Raw genomic sequence first — 13,329 nt, 5'->3', positions numbered from 1 at the left:
TGAGCAGGAGGTCCTTGTCTGACATGTCAGAGATCTCAAGCGTCAAGGCTGAAAATTCTTTGACGTAGTCATGTAGCGATTCTTGTTGTCTAAGCTTCTTCATTCTTGTTCGCGCCAGGTACTCTACATTCTCAAGGTAGAAATGACACTTGATCTAATGATTGAATCCAACCCAAGTGTCAATGGTGTGGGTGCCACATTCAATGTCTTGACAACACCTACGCCACCATAACATTGCAATATCATTCAAATACATAGCGGTTGTACGTACCTGAGTTTGTTTGTCACTAATGCCAACAGTAGAGAAATATTGTTCTAGTTGCCACAGGAAAATGTCAAGCTCCCTAGCATCCCGAGCACCCAAGTAGGGCGTTGGCTCACGGATCTTGATGTGCATGGGAGCTAGGGTGGCTGAAGTGCTAGTAGAGTTGGCCATTGTCCTTTTTAGGAGAGTCATCCCATCTCTCATCTCGCCTAATTAGGCTTGAAATCTGTCCAGCATGCCCTGCAGGCTACTCTAGGAAGGCCCTGCTCCCGAGCATTGTAAGTTGGCGTGCATCTCTCTGAAGGCACCAATGAATCACCCTTCTAGTTCCACCACCGCATTCTCAATAATCTCGAGGTTGTGGTGGAGTTCATCAACCCGATCTCTGGTTTCACCTATTGTCGCCTCGCAACGTAGGATGCGCATGTCCATGCTAGATAGTTGGTCGACTGATTTGTCACGCTTGCTAGCTTTAGTTGTGCGGCCCTTCAGGGCATGTGTCTTGGTAGGCTCATCAAGCGGAGCTTCATCGATGTCGTGGACTTGGTGCAACCCATGTAGTATGTTGGAACCCAAACACTCCCTCCGAACCTAACTATGGGAGTGGAGCAGGCCACCACCAATCAGCATTTCACTAGAAGACAGAAAGGGTAGTGTGACGCGGCAAAGCCCCCAGAGTTAGTTACACTTAGAGCCTTCCAGAGTTAGTTACAATACCACCAGAAAATATTCTCTCCATGATTGCACACATGTAGGCCAATATCTCTTTTATCTCTCTCTCTCTGAGTCATTTTCTTCCTACCCCTCCCTCTCTTCTCTCCTTCATCTTCTGTTTCAGGAGGTTAAGCCACCCTCAAAGGGGCTTCCAAGGTGAGCGATAACTCATCAATTGGTATCAGAGCCAGGCTATCCAGATCACAGGCTTCACGATGCCACAGACACGTTCCTCCACCATGGATGATAGGGTCGACCAGCTTGAGGTTGGATTCCACCAGGTGTTGAACAAACCCAGGGAACTCAAAGTGGTCGTCTCAAGCTTCGCCTCTCAACAACAATCCGGCGAGACCAGTCACCCAACAGGAACGGAAGCCTCTGCTTCCAGCAGCCAAAGAATAGGGTATTACCCCACCGGAAAAGTCACTAAGATCAACTTTCCCAACTAGCGTGTCTTCATCGCTTCCAATCATCTAGAAGGGGACGCGATTCTATGGCTCCAGTGGTATCGCCAAAATCATCCCCAGGTAACTTGGGCGAAGTTCACTAAAAGCTTTGTGCATCCGTTTTGGGCCGACGACGTTCGTGGACTACGACGACCTTATCACTCGGTTGAAGCAGACTGGAACGGTAGCAGAGTACCAGCTCGAGTTCGAGCGAATGGCGACCAGGGTACACGGCTGGCCGGAGAAAGCCTTAGTAGGATGTTTTGTGGGAGGCCCCAGAGAGGATATCCATCTGGAGGTGAGGGCTCTCCGTCCGACGACAGTCATGGCTGTGGTGGGATTTGCTCGCCTGCAAGAAGGAAAAACCAACAACCTACGCAAAGCCAACAGACCGACCTACCCGAATGTGAGGATTCCTCCACGGGTCGATCAGTAGCCCATGGAACAGGTTGGGAATCATCAGAAGCCCATCTTGCCACGGCCCACTATGCCCTTCAAATGTCTCTCATGGGCCGGAAGAGACAAAACCAGAGCACTTAAATGACTGTGAACTGATTCCATATGAACCAGAACCTGACGGGGCCGAGATCTTCTTACACGCCCTCATAGGCCTCAACTCTCTTCAGTCCATGCGAGTAGAAGGAAGAATGGTTGGTCGGACCGTGATGATTTTGATTGACAATGGCACTACCCTGAATTTCATCACTTGCCGTTTGGCAAAGCAACTAGTATGACTATACAACCCACTCCTCTCTTTTCAATTCATGTGGCTAATGAGAGTCAGGTGTCATGTAATGGTGTATGTAAGAAGGAAAAAATCCTTATACAGGACCATAATTTCATGGTGGATCTCCACCCATTGGATTTCGTAGGGGCTGATATTATTTTGGGGATTCATTGGGTGCGTGGCCTGGGCCCTGCTCAATGTGATTGGGCCAAAATGACTATAGATTTTCACCAGGATGGCCAGACATGTCATTTAAAAGGGATGTGGCCCCCTAGTCCCCAAGATGACACTTTAGCCTCCATGATACAAGCCTCCAAGGATGCGTGACAACCCTTATTTATGCACTTAGGCATCCAGCCCACAGTCCCAATTCTGGACAACCAGGGCCATGTCCACCCCACAAGAGCCAAACACGAGGCCTTACGATCAATACTCAATCAGTTTGGCAACGTATTCAAGGAGCTGAACCAATTACCTCCACCCTGGGTTCATGATCATCAGATACCTCTCTTACCAGGTTCTAAACCGGCCAATGTGAGGCCATATAGATACCCTTACTTCCAGAAGCTGAAAATTGAGAAGGCAGTGAGAGAACTATTGGAAAAATGGCATATACAGACCAGCACCAGCCCTTTTCCATCCCCTGTACTCCTAGTGAGGAAGAAGGATGGTAGTTGGCACTTTTGCGTAGATTACCTGGCCTTGAATCAGATTACAGTGAAGGACAAGTTTCCTATACCCCTCATTGATGAACTGTTGGACAAGTTAGGAGAGGCACGAGTGTTCTCCAAATTAGACCTGCAGTCCGGGTAACATCAGATTCGGGTCCACCAGGCTGACATCCACAAGACGGCCTTCAGGACCCACGATGGCCATTATGAGTTTTTGGTTATGCCTTTTGGACTCACCAATGCCCCCTCCAGCTTTCAAGCCCTTATGAATGACATCTTCAGGCCATTCCTAAGGTGATTTATTCTTGTGTTTTTCGATGATATTCTGGTATACAGTAGGGATTGGGACACACATATGGAACATCTGAAACTCACCCTCACAACTCTAAGGGGGCATCAGTTACATGCCAAAACGACAAAGTGCTCCTTTGGACAAGGACAAATTCAATACTTAGGCCATGTGATTAAAGCAGGGCGGGTCATGGCAAACCTAGAAAAGATAGACGCCATCCAAAAGTGGCCCAAGCCCACTACTATAAAGGCTCTAAGGGGCTTTCTTGGGCTTACCGGATATTATAGGCGCTTCATTAAGGGGTATGGGCTTATGGCCGCCCCTTTAACGCGTCTATTAAACAAGGATTCCTTTGGTTGGGCTGATAATGCCCAACGGGCTTTTGAAGACTTGAAGATAGCAGTTTCTAGCCCTCCAGTCCTCACTCTTCCAGACTTCTCTCAGCCCTTTGAAATAGACTGTAATGCATCGGGTGTAGGAGTAGGGACCGTCTTGATGCAAAAAGGGCAGCCCATTGCTTATTTCAGCAAGGCTCTCTCCGCAGCTCACCAAAGTCAGTCCACTTATGCCAAAGAAATGATGGTTGTGGTAATGGCAGTGCAAAAGTGGCGTGCATACCTATTGGGACGCCAATTTGTGATAAGGACAGACCAACGAAGTTTGAGGTACATAGCAGAGCAAAGGGTGCACACCCCGGAGCAGCAAAAATGGCTTAGTAAACTAATGGGCTTTGACTACCTCATAGAATATAAGCATGGGCCCGCAAATAGAGTAGCTGATGCCTTGTCACGAGTGGAAGAATTAGCCCATCTGACATGTTCTCAGCCCAGTTTTCCTTTGTTTGAAGCTATACGGCAAGAAGCCAGGTCTGATCCGCAACTACAAGATATTAGAGATAAGTGGAGTCGAGACCCTTCCCAAGTTGTTGGTTACCAAATTGTGGGGCCTGATCTTTTCTTTAGGGGTCGGTTTGTTGTTTCCCAGAATTCAGCCCACAAAGCTGAACTACATTGTGCCAAAAACCAAGGTAGAATGGGTTGGGCTTCCTCTAGATGATGCCACTTGAGAATCTTATCTAAGGCTGAACGAGAGGTTTCCAAAAATAAACCTTGAGGGCAAGGTCAATGCCAAGGGGGGAGGAATTGTTGGAACCCAAACACTCCCTCCGAACCCAACTATGGGAGTGGAGCAGGCCACCACCAATCAGCATTTCACTAGAAGACAGAAAGGGTAGTGTGACACGCGACAGAGCCCCCAGAGTTAGTTACACTACCACCAGAAGATACTCTCCATGATTGCACACATGTAGACCAGCTATAAAAGGCTCTGATCATGTAATAAGCAGTGTAAATGAATATCTCTTTTATTTCTCTCTCTCTGACTCATTTTCTTCCTACCCTTCCCTCTCATCTCTCCATCTTCTGTTTCAGGAGGTTAAGCCACCCTCGAAGGAGCTTCCGAGGTGAGCGGTAACTCATCATAGTATGTCATCGGCAATGTCGCGGTTGCTCTTCATTGTGCTGAGTGAGGGGCAATTGGCAGGGTCCAATGTGCGTGTAGGAGCTCCTACTCTAATACCAACTATCACGGGGCTAGTTGTTTGGGCCCCGTGTGGAACTCAAATGTGACAAGTAAGCCTAAGCAACAAGCAACAACACAAGAAAAGGCAACAAGATGGCATGCGAATTAGTCAAAAGGCACTTTGTATTGCATAAATTGGTGGCAAGAAAAAGCACAAAATTTAGTGTCGAGGGGATCTCGTGCTTAACCTTTACACGCTACTAATTCACTCAACTACCTACCTCCCCTCAAAGAGTACGTTAAGCTTTTGGGGGAGTGACATAAAGAAACATCAAAATAGTGAAAAATCATACTGTAGAATTACAATAATGCCATTGGCAATCCCCCCATACAAAATACATGCAATGCCCCACCCAAGACACACACTTGGACACTCGGATGGCATGTTGTGGGTGTGGTTATGGCACTTGATGGCGCGGCAAAGTGGTCACTTGTGACCAAGGTTCAAAATATCGATACGCTCGATACGCCGGTAGGGACGTATGGAGCGTTTCGATACTTGTTTTTTTACTTTTTTTTCAAAACTGGTTCAGGGGAGCCAGTCTAGGACCCCCCCATCCCCTGAACAGATCAAACCCAGATGCACCCATTGTAGGGGTGTATCGGAAGGGTCCCGAAACGATACGTATCGATATTTTGAACCTTGCTTGTGACATCAAGGCATTTTGGGAGCACCTCGCCTCTAGGCATATGCCTCCCACACTTTTTAAAACATTGTTCTAAACCATGGATCATTAATTCTAGGGCCTCATATCACACGACTAGATCCTCAGACCTATTTACATCTTTATCCCCTCCCTCTATTGCCCAATTGGTTACTCTGGTTTTTACCTCCCTTATTTCTGGAACTGGTGATGTTACTTTACATTCCGATTTCACTTTAGCGTTGCTTCCATATGTTCCTAAATTTCCTTTTAGTCTTATGTATGTTAGTAAGTTGAGAAAATCTTTGAATTGATACATCTCATTCTTTCCATCCTATTGCATTTTTAAAGATCTCGAGCACAGTTGTCAAGGCGTCGCCTAGGCGACAAAAATGACAAGGTGGGCGCCTTTTATAATATCATTTATATTGTTGTATCTTATTAATGTATGTGTTAATACATTTTATTATATGCTATATATATCAATTATATTTTGTTTTAATGCTTTACTATTGAAATTTAAAAGATCAAAGGGTTTTGAGAAGAGAAAAAGAAAGAAAGAAAGAAAAGAAAAGAAAAGAAAAGGGAAAGAAACAATAGAATAATAAAGTTCTTTTTTATATTCTCTCTCTAATTAAATAAAACAGAAACTCCATCCTTGTTTTTTTTCATTTTACTTTCCATCTTGAATATTTATCATATAAAGTTAATAACCTTTTTAGCTGCTAATTAATATGAATTTGCTCTATTAAATACTTATTATAGTAGTATTATTTTTGAAAATAATGAAATTAATATATGTAAAAGGTTTTTATCTTTTAGGTGTGATGATTTGCCACATTTTTAGAAGAAATTTAATGTTCTTAATAAAGAGAATTGCTATTTTTCAATTAACATACATGCTGAATGGTATATAAAACTAGGATACTAGCCAAAAGTCAGTTTTTAATATTATAAATTTTTTATCGCCTAGGTGACTAGGTGCCCCAGTGTCACCAGAACCGCCTAGACGCTTGAAAACTATGATCTCAAGACGAGGAAGACGATTGGTGGTGGGCATGAAGCTGGAAGGTTGTATTATCTAGATCCTGGTGGACCATAGACAACTCTTCATTCTTCCACTACACCGTTGCAGTGCCACTGTCAGATGAGTCATCCCTCTCTTCCAACTATCAAGAGTCTTATTCCAGATGGTGTGTTCGTCTGTGAGATACAATGTGAAGTTTGTCAACTTAGTAAACATCATCGCGTCTCCTTTGTTCCAAGGGAATCTATTAGAGTCTCGAGTCTTTTTGAACTTGTTCCTTCAAATGTTTGGGGTCCTTGTCCAGTTGAGTCTTACAACGGTACTAAATATTTTATTTCCTTTGTTGATGACTTTTCAAGAATGACTTGGATTTATTTAAAGAAATCTCATATAGAAGTATTTGAATTTTTCTCTTTTTTATGTTGAAATTAAGAATCAATTTGGTATCTCCATTAAATACTTTCAGCCTGACAATGTAAAAGAATATTTCCAATGCCCGTTTCATATGTTCTTTGAATCTCATTGCATAATACATCAATCACCCTGCTCTTCTACTACACAACAAAATAGAATAACTGAGCAAAAGAATAGATATTTACTTAACATTGCTCAGGCACTTTCGATTCAAATGTCAAGTCCAAAAAATATTGGAGTGATGTGGTTCTTACCTCTTGTTTACTCATTAAACATATGCTCTCATCAGTTTTACGTGGTGCCTCCCCTTTCTCCATTGTCTTTCCTTCTCAGTCTCCTTTCCCTTGACCTCCGTGTGTCTTTGGTTGTATATGTTTTCTTCATCTCCTAGGTCTAGGGTTGGATAAGTTGGATGATTGTGCTCTTAAATGTGTCTTTTTGGGGTACTCTCAAACCCAGAAAGGATATGTGTTATAGTCCTTCCCTTCGTCACTCCTTTGTTCTTCCTAATGTACCCTTTGAAAATGTTCCTTTCTTTTCCCCAACTGAGCCTACTTCTCTTGATACCCTATGCCCACATCCTCTTCCCTTACCAATGGAGGTGTCTATGACGACTACTATTGCCCAAGAGTCAATGCAACCACCAATCCATCGAGTGTATGTTCACAATCCTTGTGGTATTATGTTTCATCCTTCTCCAGCTCCGCCTCAGCCATCATTAGCTCTTCCGTCAATGGATCCATATCATTTAGATCTTCCCATTGCGTTTCGCAAAGGCAAGTGTGCATGTATTGATCATCCTATATTTCATTATGTTTTATTTACCCATTTATCCCCATCCTATCGGAATTTTGTATCTCTTCTATCTTTTGTATTTGTTCCTAGATCTCTTCATGATGCTCTTCTCTCTCTAAATGGAAGAGAACGATGGATGAGGAATTTCATGCTCTTCAATCTAATCACACTCGTGGCCTCACTTCTCTGCCTCCAGGGAAGAAAGCAGTTGGTTGTCAATCGGTTATTAAGTCAATTCATGCAAAACCCGAGGGCAATCCATTAGGAAGGCATTGTTAGAGTTCTACGCTATTTGAAGGGTGCTCCAAGTAAAGGGATGTTGTATAAGAAAGGGAGAGAACTTTCCTTGGAAGGATACACAGATGTTGATTGGGTAGGATCGAATACTGAGAGGAAATCAACAACTGGTTATTATACACATGTTTTGCAGGAAATTTGATTACTTGGAAAAGCAAGAAGTAGAATGTGGTGGCTAGGAGTAGTGTTGAGGCAGAGTACAGAGCCATGGCCCACACTACATGCGAGTTGGTGTGGTTGAAGCAACTATTACAGGAAATGGGAATATCAATCACAACTCCCATTGAGCTTTTTTGTGACAACCAGGCAACCATCCATATATCCTCCAATCCAGTGTATCATGAGAGAACTAAACACATAGAGGTGGATTGTCTTTTTGTAATAGAGGAGATTAGTGGAGGAAATTACTACCCCATATGTAAAGTCTGAAGATCAACTAACTAAACTATTTACCAAAGGATTAAGTGGTGCTCGAATGAAATACATTTGTTTTCAGGGGTATTACTATAATTTTCATTTCTTTTTGAGTATAACATATTTGGGTGGCAGTTGTGTCTCTCTAGATAGAGACTGTTTGCCCTTTTCTCTTCGTCACCCTCTTCTCGTCTTCTCTCTTGCTTCTCCTCCTGGATCATATCAAGAATGTTTCTTCATTTATTTAATTAAATACAGGTCTCATATCATGATCACTAGTAATGTTTAGGAGAGGCTGCATCATGCGCCTCTCCAAGGGATGCTTGTAAAGCTTTATTCTACTTGATTAATGAAATTAATTTTCAATTATCAATCAAGAAAACATTTCATATGAAAAAAGACATTTGATATGTACATAACTATTTGTTTGTCAAATAATTATCAAGAGAAAGAAAAACATCAAATTAAGAGTTCCTCAAGTATTCATAGTGTTGGAGTCCAACGTGCAACTGACATAAACACTTCATCCATAAGGAAAGTCCATGCAACTGACAAACCAGAAATGATTCCCTCCCTCCCTCCCTCCCTCCCCCCCCCCTCCTCTCTCTCTCTTAATGAATAAAATTAGCTTACAATATATTAAGTACATTATAAGGGATAGCATATTTATGTCCATGTCCTGGATAATAGGAAATGAAGAGCCATATCCCCAAGAATTTTATATCTATTTAGTATATGGAGGAACATCCAATTTCTATCTATTTCGAAGGAAAACATTTTAAAGATCCATTCAATTAAGGAAACATAAAAAGTAAAGCAATATATAAGCATAATAGATTGTTGAAGGCCATTGCTTTTTCATCATTCAGAACTGAAGGGGAATGCACAAGCCCATTTTATTAGTTAACTTTATTGACATCTTTGTATATGCAACAAAGCATCATAGAATGTTGAGTAAATGCCGAAGAGGTAAATAACTCACATTTGAAAGTAGCTGGGTTTCTCATCTCCTCAGGCAAATAACTGCAACATTAACCAAAAGAAATTTGAAATTTTTAATTGACACATAAACACGCAGAAATTGCAAAATATATACTAATAACAGTTTGTAAATGTAATATCAAATGTAAAGCATTGTGTGTTTATGTATTTATATAAAGAGGAGGAATAAATACAGGATACCATATAATAATGCATCAGTTGGAGCTTCTAGCTGAGGTTAAAACAACAGAAGGTATGTGTATCTTAAGGAGATCTAAGCAGGGAGAAAGTTGAATCCCACAAGGCACACACACCTTTTTGAAGCAAGGCACAAAATTCAAAAAAAAAGTCAAAAAGATGAGCAAACAAATGTAAATAAAATAAAATAAAACAATTATCAAAAATGTAAATAAATAAAAAATATTGAAAATAATAATAACTAAAAATACAAACTTCAAGTTTAAACTAAATATTTATAAAAGATTATTAGCTCAAATTAAAACACATAACCATAACATATAAAAATATACAAAGTGGAAATGCAAACAACAAAATTAAACTATCAATTTCTTTACTTCTTTCCTAATTGCACTATTTCAAATGGATAAAATGAACAGCATTAGCAAGAGATGCAAGGCACATAACAACTATGACAATCATCTTGTCTTCCCTAGAAACCACAAGAGGGGAGGGGGAGGACCAATAGAAAGCTAATATTCTATTTAACTATTCAGGGTGGAGTTGTGCTTTCCAAGTGATGTGAAAAGCTAATTTGGTGCTTAGCATGGCTTAAAATGTCCCGAATTTTCCTAAGATTTCCACGACATATTTCCATTTCCATGGGTAATGACACAAAACTTAGCAGAATTGACAAATTCCCCAATAAACACTACCAGCACTAATGTGAAGTACAAGAGATAGTATTATAACATAAGTCTGTGGCAGTATCGTAGATATGTGGAGTACAAGAGATAGTTTCCATGACAATACATATTCCCCAGCCAACACTACCAGTACAAGAGATAGCATTACAACATACGTTGGTGACAATATTGTACACATGTGGAGTAACAGTGGCATTACCCGTTTAACTTACATGATTGCCACGTTGAGATAGCTCAATATCCATTTCAAGCATGAAGTTAAATAATAGTTTTTAATTGTGTAATAGATTATTTGGTTGATCTATTACAACCATTTACATCCTATTTTGCTTTAACGCACTCCATCATGAAGCTCTAACTCTTAGGGTTGATAGGGCAACACCAGAACATATTTTCTTTGTCTACAACCTTAGTTTTTTAGATTTGTTTAGTGATTTGGAAAAAGACAATAATTTAAAAAGGTTTGCCTATGCTTCTTTAATCATTTCATAGACAATGTTTCCACCATGTCTATAATTTTTACATTATGTCCATATGATATTTCTAACATTTCCAACATGTTTCTTATATTTGGATGACCGACATTTCCACCAACACCAACATTCTAAACCTTGGTTTTTAGTGCTTAAGATGTTTGAGTAAAGCAGGTAAAGTGGCTTGGGGAAGTATCCGGCAGCAGTTTTTTTGCAGTGGGGTGAAAGAAATGCCCAAATTTTTTAGGGAAAACAAGGATCAGTAGAATATGTAATTAAGAAAGTAGTGTGTATGCTTTTTTCTTGGTTGGAAAATCACAATTTATTTATAGAGAAAACTTACAAACTCTTCTTTTACCAAGGGAAATCTCTTTGTAATGGTTGGGTCTTGCCTCTTGAATGGGTTTATGATGTTGATTTGGATTAATATCCTTGTTCAGATCTTCTTTGTACAGGGTTTGCCTTTTGTTATTCCATTTTTTTGGTAATGAATACTTGCTTCACTGTTTTCAAAAAATATATACTATTTAACTATTTATATAACTATATAATAAAAATCTTGCAATTAATCTTGAGTTGCAGGAAAAAAGATCTAAGAAATTCATTCAGGCCACAAGGCATCACCTGATGCAAGACAAAATGTAGAGACAACTTAAATTTCAAAATAAGAGGTTTACATACGGATAAACCATCTTTTGTACTGTTGGGTCTTCCATCATTTTCTCCAAAGCTTCAACTGATAAGACAGAACCAGATTCTCCTGCCCATGAATGCATAAAAGCTTAGTCGGGTTCTCCAAAGAAACATTATTGGTGCCTCCATATCGGAAAGGAGAAGAAGGCAAATCAACTTTGCCCAGAAAATAAAATGATAAATTATAAACTAGTCTAGTAGAGTATGGCAAAGAATTGTGCTATGACTATTTGAGAAGAGAAGAATGCAAGAATTTGTGTTATGACTAGGGTAATTCATTGAGTCAGAACAATGCGACAAGACAGAACCAGTTTCTTTTTGTTTTTTTTTTTTTTTTTTGACAAGTGAAGTGAAATCTTATTAAGGCAGCAAATAAAATCAGTACAAGCATCTCTTAAAGAGGCACAAGGAGTTACCTCTTACAATAAAACAAAATAAAAAACATATTACAACTGTACACAATACAACAGATTTCTGTTCTCCCCTTGTGTAGCTAGAGAATCTGCGATCCCATCAGCTGATCTCCTCACCCAAAGTATTCTCACATTCACATTTCTGGTATCTCATTCCTAAAACACCATAAAATAGACTCCAGTTCCTGTAGCCATCCTATCACCAGCTTTGAATCCCCTTCAATCTCCATGTTAGCCATTCAATTGATATGCAATCTGTACTCCTTGCATGGCAGCAAGCATTCCAGCTCTGATGGAATCACCACTCGCACTGGACCAAAAAATAAAGCTATGACAGAACTGTTTTTATCTCTCATCACCCCTATTCCAGAGGGGCCAGGGTTGCCTTGACTTCAGGGGGTGCAGTTAGCAAAAGACTTGGATTTAGACAAATTGATTATCGAAGATGATTCCAAGATGGTAGTAAGATGGTTAAAGAATCCAGAGACTGCTAGCTGTGTAAAGGGACAAAAAGAAGAAATTTAAATGGCTTACTAGTAACATGATAGTGAGGATATGATGGGAGAGAAGATTAGCCAGTATGTCGGCTGCTCTTGGCTAATCAAGGGGTTAACAGGGTTCAATTATGTTGGGCTGAATTGTAATCTGCTTTTTGTGTTATTTTGTAAGTTGAGAGGTGTATCTCATACCACTCTTTGGGATGCATGTATTGCTGTATTTAAGGTTCTAAAAATTGAAGTTACTTATCGAAAAAAAGTAACGTTATAAACTAGTTATTCATATACAGCACAACCAACAAGTAAGAACAATTGTTAAGCCGAGGTAAAACAATAAGAAACGAATAGACATTGTGAACAAGGGAACAATTTGCATTAGCTAGTCAAAAATAATGGATATGAAGACCACGTGTGCCAAAATATCAGAGTTCACAAATTACTGTTAACTCACGATTGGATTGGGACTGCTCCCTAGGAGATCCTTTATCTTGCTTGGCAGTAGTTCCATTTTGTGAATCCTTCACAGAAATTTCAAAACAACTTACAATGGAAACCTAATATCAGAATACCAAAGCCCCTCAAGAAAGAAAACTCATGAAAAGGCTTACTTCACCAGCATATTTAACTTCCTGGGAGGGAGTTGTCTCAATTGATTCTTTAGGACTTTCAAAGGGAGACTTCTCCGACACCTCATCTGGAGAAACATCTACAAAAGCTGCATCAAAAAGTTTAATAAGAATAACCAACTAAAAAAGGATATTCAAAACCAGATTAAAATACATAGCAAGTAGAAGCATCTCTCATAGGCTCATTGAAATCATGAATCCCGTTCTGATTTGAATCTAAGCCCAAATCCTTTTTCTGCAAAAATCTTACAATTATTGTTTGAAGCTTACAATTTGTCATTTTATTTTGTTAATATTTAGTTTTGTCAAGGTAACTTGTTTTAAAGACCACACTAGAAATTGACTTATTTACGTTATTTAAACCATATATTGAATTTTTTATGTAGCATACATAGGATAAAAAGTCATTTTATGTGGATTATTTTACTTTCAAGTCAAACTTGATTATATCATCTTAGACTTCTATTTATAAGTG

The 13,329-nt window shown here is 39.9% G+C and overlaps 1 protein-coding gene across 3 annotated transcripts in view; it reads right to left on the bottom strand.

Moving 5' to 3' along the window:
• TIC40 (hydroxyproline-rich glycoprotein family protein) overlaps positions 1–13,329 on the bottom strand; it is a 69,605-nt gene that overhangs the window by 26,325 nt on the left and 29,951 nt on the right. For 2 of the 3 annotated variants that reach the window (XM_088944126.1, XM_088944127.1), the window contains exons 7-10: positions 12,837–12,943; positions 12,680–12,746; positions 11,307–11,385; positions 9,270–9,310 (exon numbers count right to left, since the gene is read on the bottom strand). In XM_088944126.1, coding sequence (XP_088800252.1) covers positions 9,270–9,310; positions 11,307–11,385; positions 12,680–12,746; positions 12,837–12,943 — 294 coding nt within the window. The remainder of the gene's footprint in view (positions 1–9,269; positions 9,311–11,306; positions 11,386–12,679; positions 12,747–12,836; positions 12,944–13,329) is intronic. The other variant, XM_088944128.1, reaches the window with a different exon arrangement.

Source organism: Nelumbo lutea, chromosome 5 (genome assembly GCF_056320005.1).
Source record: "Nelumbo lutea isolate HS-2025 chromosome 5, American lotus-T2T, whole genome shotgun sequence".
NCBI classification, from domain to species: Eukaryota; Viridiplantae; Streptophyta; class Magnoliopsida; order Proteales; family Nelumbonaceae; genus Nelumbo; species Nelumbo lutea.
The sequence above is the reverse complement of the archived record's forward strand: the minus strand, read 5'-3'. Positions and strand labels throughout refer to the sequence as shown.